The 6,709-nt window shown below is 46.0% G+C and overlaps 1 protein-coding gene across 1 annotated transcript in view; it reads left to right on the top strand.

The window, feature by feature from the left end:
- Nucleotides 1–1,034: 1,034 nt before the first annotated feature.
- Ttll8 (tubulin tyrosine ligase like 8) overlaps nt 1,035–6,709 on the top strand; it is a 39,024-nt gene continuing 33,349 nt past the window's right edge. Inside the window, exon 1 of the mRNA XM_038343256.1 lies at nt 1,035–1,254. Within this exon, the coding sequence (XP_038199184.1) occupies nt 1,035–1,254 (220 nt within the window). The remainder of the gene's footprint in view (nt 1,255–6,709) is intronic.

The raw sequence follows: 6,709 nt of genomic DNA, 5'->3' as shown, positions 1-6,709 counted from the left end.
GCAGGGTGTGACCCCCTGGTCTTTGTGACTTGGTGTAGTCTGTAGTCTGAGTGCCAGGTTGTCTGTGTGACCCTGACAGGTGCGTGTGACATGTGGAGCAGGAGCTCATGACCCTGGCTTGGGTAGAAGGCACTTGAGAGGTAACCCTGACTCATGGCCCGCCCCCGTACCCGCTCCGGCACTGGCCACTCCCTGGAACGCAGCAAGGGACTAGATCCAGAACCAAAGCTCAGTAAAAGCTCCAGCAACTGTGTCCGGACTCTGTCTGCTCCTCGGGTATCGACCGCCCAACGCAGCCGGCGGCCTCCCCTCCCGCGCAACCGTCCGCATGCCTCACCGCCTGCGCGTCCACGAAGCCCCACACCCCGAGTGGGGCGCCGCACGGCATGCCTCAAACCCGGCCACCAGCGCCACGGGTCTGCACAATGCGCCGCGCAGCCAAAGCCCGTTGCCAGGGGCGACCACAGGACGCCCAGCCGCGACGCTCGCAGCTGGGGCAGAGCTGCACGCGCTTTAGGGCGGGTCCCAGGTAAGCAGTTTTCCCTCCGACACGCCAGGCCTGTCCTCGCTGGCGCCCAGGTCCCCCTCCCATCCCGCGTTCCGAACCCCGCCCCGCCCCCTTCCGATTGGAACCCCAGACATCGCTCCTTAGAACCGCAGAACATTCCCAGCCTTACTCTGACACCTGTCCACTTTCGCCCCACCCCGCCTTTTCAACCTTCTTTCCCTCCCCTTCCCACCTTCCTCCAAACTTCATAACTGCCTCCCCTCCCTGACCCTAAACCTGTATCCCAGTTTTTGACCTGTCTACCTACCTTGACCTCCCCTTCTGAGCTCCAGACCCGTATTCCACCCCTGACTCATTCTCTCACTCAGAGGCCCCTAACTCTGCTCTAAACCTATCTTTTCAACCTCAGACTTACTTCCTTGATCCTTAACTGTCCTCCCGCTCTAACTTACCTATCTCACCCTCAAACCTGTCCCCAACTGGCCCTTTCTTCTCATCCGACTTGTCAGCCCCAAACCTCCTGCTCATGACGTGTCCCATTACCCCAGACCTCCTCTCCAGACCTCCTTTCCACACCTTGGGTCTCAGAACCCCACCCTTGCTTCCCTGGGTATGTCTGACCTCTCCACCCTTGTCTGCAGGAGCTGGGGGCCAAAGGAACCAGCTACGCGAGGCTAGCATGGAAAATGGCGACAGGAAGAAGCTGTCTTCCACTACGCCGGATGAAGATCACAAAGAAGAAAATAGTCCGTACCGTTTGTGTTCCACGTTTGCAGTCAGTCTTACTCAAAGAAGCAGGCATGGGGGTTTGGGGATAGAGGACGAAGCCCAGATTTTGCCGCCCACCCTGGGGTCCTGGAGCTTTTGAGGACTGTGTAAATCAGTTTATGTTGGGCCTGGGAAACTTCTGGGGGTAGAAGGGAGAGCCCTTTATCCAAGTGGATTCCCGCGCTTGCCCTTCAGACATGGTTCACGTTCATTGGTGAATACCTAAATACTTATAAGTAAAATCACATGTCATAGATGGGTACACATTTAGTTTTAGAAGATATAGTTCAGGCTTACCAGCTGGGGTACTCCCCATCTGTCACACAGCTGGTATTGGCCTTGTCATTTGGACCATTCTGTGAGTGTTACCGGTCTCTCTCTTCCGGCCATGATGGTGGAATGTTTGTTTCAGATCTTGGCCATTTTTGATAGTGAGTCTTACTGGTTTGAAGGTATTTCTTGTACATTCTGGATACCAATTCTGTGTTAGAACAATGTATTACAAATACTCAGGATCTGTGGCTGGCTAGCCATTTTGGTCTTAATGATTGCTTCCATAATCTTAAATTCTAGGAGTTTGGTTGATTGGTTTTGTTTTTCTTTTGGTTTTCCATGGCAGGGTTTCTCTTTGTAGTTCTGTCTGTCTTCGAACTCACTCTGTAGACCAGACTGTCCTCAAACTCAGAGATCTGCCTGCCCCTGCCTCCCTAGTGCTGGGATTAAAGGTGTGTGCCACCACTGCCCAGTCCCTTTTCTTTTTTGAGACAAGGTCTCACTATGTAGCTCTGGCTACCCTGGAACTCTGTAGACCAGGCTGGTCTAGAACTCACAGATACCCACCTATCTCTGCCTCCCCAGTGCTGGGATTAAAGGTGTGCACTATATATATCCTGGCTGGCCTGGAACTCACTATGTATGCCAGATTGGCTTTGAACTCACATAAATCCACTTGCCTCTGCATCTCCAGTGCTGGGATTAAATAATGAAATCGCAACCAGCCAGTGAATTTCTGTTTGTAATGAGACCTACTCACCTGGCAGTGGTGGCACACACTTTTCATATATCGTGAGAGCCCTTGTGTCTTAGACTCTACCCACCTTCCTTCCAGAAGGGCACAGCCTTTTGTTTCTCTTTTCTTTGAGAAGCTTTGCCACTTTGTCACTTCACTTGTCAGTCTGCCAGCTAAGGGGACTGAGGAGGACAAGGCTTGGAACTCTCAGCCCAAGTTTGACTATTCAGTGACTCAGCTTCTGCCTGGCAGTGTCTCTGGGGTCAGCCAGGTGTAGGTCTTTGGGGCTTTCCATTCTGCTGTCCTGGGCTTTCTTCTCCTCCTTTTTCTGTGCCGCTGTTGTAATTCCAGAGGCTTCATAATGAAGTACTCTGAACTTGTCCTTCAAGGTTGCTTAGGTTCTCTTCGACATTTGCACTGCTGGGTAAATTTTAGGACCTGATTAACTTATATACACATATATCTCCTGCTGGGGCTGTAGTTGTTGTCTATGTTGAATTTATGGCTCAGTTTGGGGGTGAATTAACATCCTAATATTAAATGTTCTGAAACAGAACATTTAGTTATTTCATTCTTCTGAGCACCTGTGTGTAGTTTCCACTAGACAAGTGCACAGTGTGTCTTTTGCTAGATTTACTCCCATACACTGGGGTCTTTTAAATGCTGCCATATATGACATTTTAATTTCATTTTCTTTTGTGAATGTATGTGTATGTACATGGACACGTTCATGTGTGCATGCACTGTATGGAGTCGATGTCTGTCACGGAACCTAAAATTCACCAGTTGAGCTTGACTGGTTGGCCAGCAAATCCCAAGCATCCTCCTGTCTCTGCCTCCCTTGTGCTGGGATTACAGGTGTATGATATGATGCCCAGCTCTTAATAGATGGTGGGGACCAAACTTGGGTCTTCATGTCTGCACACTAAGCACTGTACCCACAGAGCCACATCCCCAGCCCTGGAGTTTCATTATCTAATGATTTCTTCTGTAGAACTACAATTGATTTTCATGTCCTGACTTGATATTTGGTGACCTTGCTAAATATATTTTCTATCTCTAGCAAGATTTGGATTTACCATGTGAACACTCTATAAATCTTTCAGTTCTTAGGCTTTTTATTTGTTTCTTGTGTTATTAAATTAGCTAACACATCCAGTAAAACACTAGAAATTGTATATCAGATATTTTCATTTCCCTCCCCAATCTCAAGGGGGAGAGTATTATGTTCTATGAGCATCAGAGGAAGTTTCCTTTCATTGCGGCCTTAAAACGTGTGCATGTGTGCATACGTACATGTGCATGCATGTGTGTGTATACAGAAACCAGAAGGCATCTGATCCCTCAGAGCTTGGGTTACAGGCATTTGTGAGCTACCTTGTAACATGAACTCTGGTCCTCATGACTGAGCAGCAAACACTCTTAACCACTGAGCCGTCTCTCCAGCCCCTCCTTTTAAAGTAAACCATTACCAACTATTTTTTTTTCTTTTTTTTGGTTTTTCGAGACAGGGTTTCTCTGTAGCTTTGAAGCCTATCCTGGAACTAGCTCTTGTAGACCAGGCTGGTCTCGAACTCACAGAGATCCGCCTGCCTCTGCCTCCCGCATTACCAACTATTTTGGTATGTTTTTTTCTGCATCTTTTGAGGTCATAGTGTTCATTTTATTAGTTAATTTATGTTGTAGAATATTAACTGGGAAGTGTTGAGTTATATTTGTTTATGCAACAGAATATTTATCTGCGTAAAGGTATGTTGCTTTTGTTTATGCTGCATTTGTTTAATGATATAAGGATGAGCATTTAATTATGTAAAGGTGTGCTGCATCTGTTTCACCTTGCCTGTCTAAGGCACCTGATTGGTGTGAAAAAGAGATGAATAGCCAAGAGCTAGGAGAGAAAGGACAGGTGGGGCTGGCGGGCAAAGAGAATAAATAGGAGGAGAAATCTAGGCTTGTAAGAAAATATAAAGTGTGAGAGGAGGGGAACAGGAGATAGTCCTGGGGCAAGAAGCCAGGTGGACATAGAGAAGTAGTGAAAGTAAAATATGCAGAAGTTTGCTCTAGGGCAAAAGGTAGAAAAAGAGAAGCAGGTTAAGTTACAAGAGCTAGCTGGAAAAGAGCTAAGCTAAGGCCAAGCATTTAAAACTCATAAGAAGCCTTCGTGTCGTGATTTGGGATGGTTGGTGGCTAAAAGAAAAAAAGCCTGGTACAATTTTACATATTAAGGTGGTGGATTGTGCTAACAGCTTTTCAAACACTAAACCAACTTTCCATTCCTGGAATAAACTCCATCTGTGTTTAGAGTTCTTTTTTTCTCCCTGTCGGATTTAATTGATGAATATATTAGGACTTGTGTCTGTCGTTAGGAGTGTGCACTGTTCCTTCCTTGGAATGTCCTTGTTGGGTTTTGGTGTTGAAGGTATAGCCTCATGGTTTATATAAGATTTTTTCCTTTAAATATTTGGAAAGACTGACTTGTGATGCCACCTACAGCTCAAGTTTTCATTTGGGGCCATGTTTTAATTGTGGAATTAATGTCTTGAACAGAAATGAGCTGATCTGGATTTTCTATTTTTGTTAGTTTTCATGTTGTACTTCAAAGAAAATGTTCATTTCATATGGGCTGTTGAAGTGTTGATATGTAGATGCTAATAAAATTTTGTTAATCCCTTAATATCCACAGTCAGTGGCAATGTTCCTTTTTCAGTTTAATGTTACTAATATGTGTTTTAGATATTTCTTCTTAACCTGTCTAGACAAAAATTTCAAGTTTTCTTTTCCTTTTTTTTTTAAAAAAAATATTTTTTACAACCCAACAGCTGCTTCCCCTTCTTCCTCTCATCCCAGTCTTTCCCCACCTCTCCTCTACCCTCCCCCATCCACTCCTCCATTTCTATTCAGAGGAAGGCAGGCCTCCCAAGGACAGCAACCAACATGCCATATCAAGCCGAAGGCTGGACAAAAGAGTCCAGTATGAGGATAAGGATCCCAAAGCCCAGCCAAGGAGTCAGAGACAGCCCTTGCTCCCACTATCAGGGCTTCCACAAGAAGACCAAGCTACACAACTGTAACATATGTGCAGAGGGCCTAGGTCAGTTCTGAGCAGGCTCCCCAGTTGTTGATTTAGTTTTTGTGAGCCCCTGTGACCCCAGGTTAGTTGAATCTGTGGGTTTTCTTGTGGCTCCTACAATTCTTGCTCCCCCTCTTCTGCAGGATTCCCCGAGATCCACCTAAAATTTGGCTGTGAGTCTCTGCATCTGTTTCCATCAATTGCTGGATGAAGCCTCTCTGATGACAATTGGGCTCAGCATCAATCTATAAGTATAGCAGAATATCATTAGAAATCATTTCATTAATTTTTTTTCAGTCGTGTTTGGTTCTAACCTAGGCCTCTGGGTCCTGGCCTTCCAGGCAAGTGTCAGGTGGGCTCCCACTTGTGGCATGGATCTTAAGCTAGACCAGTCATTGGCTGGTTACACCCAGGTTTCTGCTCCACTATACCGCAGTATATCTCATAGGCAGGACAAATTGTAGGTTGAGGGTTATGCATCTGGTTTGGTGTCTCAATCCTTGCCTGGTTACAGGAGATGGTCAGTTCAGGCTCTGTATCCCCTGTTGCTAGGAATCTCAGCTAGGATCACCTTCATAGATTCCTGGAAATTTCCATTGCACTAGGTTTCTAGTTTATCCCCAAGATACCCCACAATTAGTTGTCTCTCCCAGTACTCTCCCCATCCAACCTCCCTCTACCAGATCCCTCCTGTTCCCATTTCCTCCACCCCCTCATTGCCTGTGATGTCCATTTTCCCTTCCCAGGGAGAGTCATACATCTCCACTTGAGTCCTCTTTGTTTCATAGCTTCTCTGGGTCTGTGGATTGTAGCATGGTTATCCTTTACATCTAATATCCTCTTCTAAGTGAGTACATACCATGTTTGTCTTTCTGGGTCTGGGTTACCTACTCAAGATGATCTTTCCTAGTTCCATCCATATGCCTGAAAATTCATGATGTCATTGTTTTTAATAGTTGAGTAATATTCCACTGTGTAAATGTATCACAATTTCTTTATCCATCCTTTGGTTGAGGGACATCTAGGTTGCTTCCAGGTCTGGCTGTTATGAATAAAGCTATGAACATAGTTGAGCAAGTGTCCTTTTGGTGGAGCATCCTTTGGGTATATGCCCAAGAGAAGTATAGCTGGATCTTGAGGAAGATGGATCACCAATTTTCCGAGAAACTGCCATATTGATTTCCAAAGCGGCTGTACAAGTTTGCACTCCCACCAGCAATGGAGGAGTGTTCCCCTTGCTCCACATCCTCTCCAATATAAGCTGTCATCAGTATCTTTGATCTTAGCCATTCTGACAGGTGTAAGATGGAATCTCAGAGTCGGTTTGGTTTGCATTTCCCTGACAGATAAGGTT

This window comes from Arvicola amphibius, chromosome 9 (assembly GCF_903992535.2).
Source record: "Arvicola amphibius chromosome 9, mArvAmp1.2, whole genome shotgun sequence".
In the NCBI taxonomy this organism is placed as follows: Eukaryota; Metazoa; Chordata; class Mammalia; order Rodentia; family Cricetidae; genus Arvicola; species Arvicola amphibius.
The sequence above is the reverse complement of the archived record's forward strand: the minus strand, read 5'-3'. Positions and strand labels throughout refer to the sequence as shown.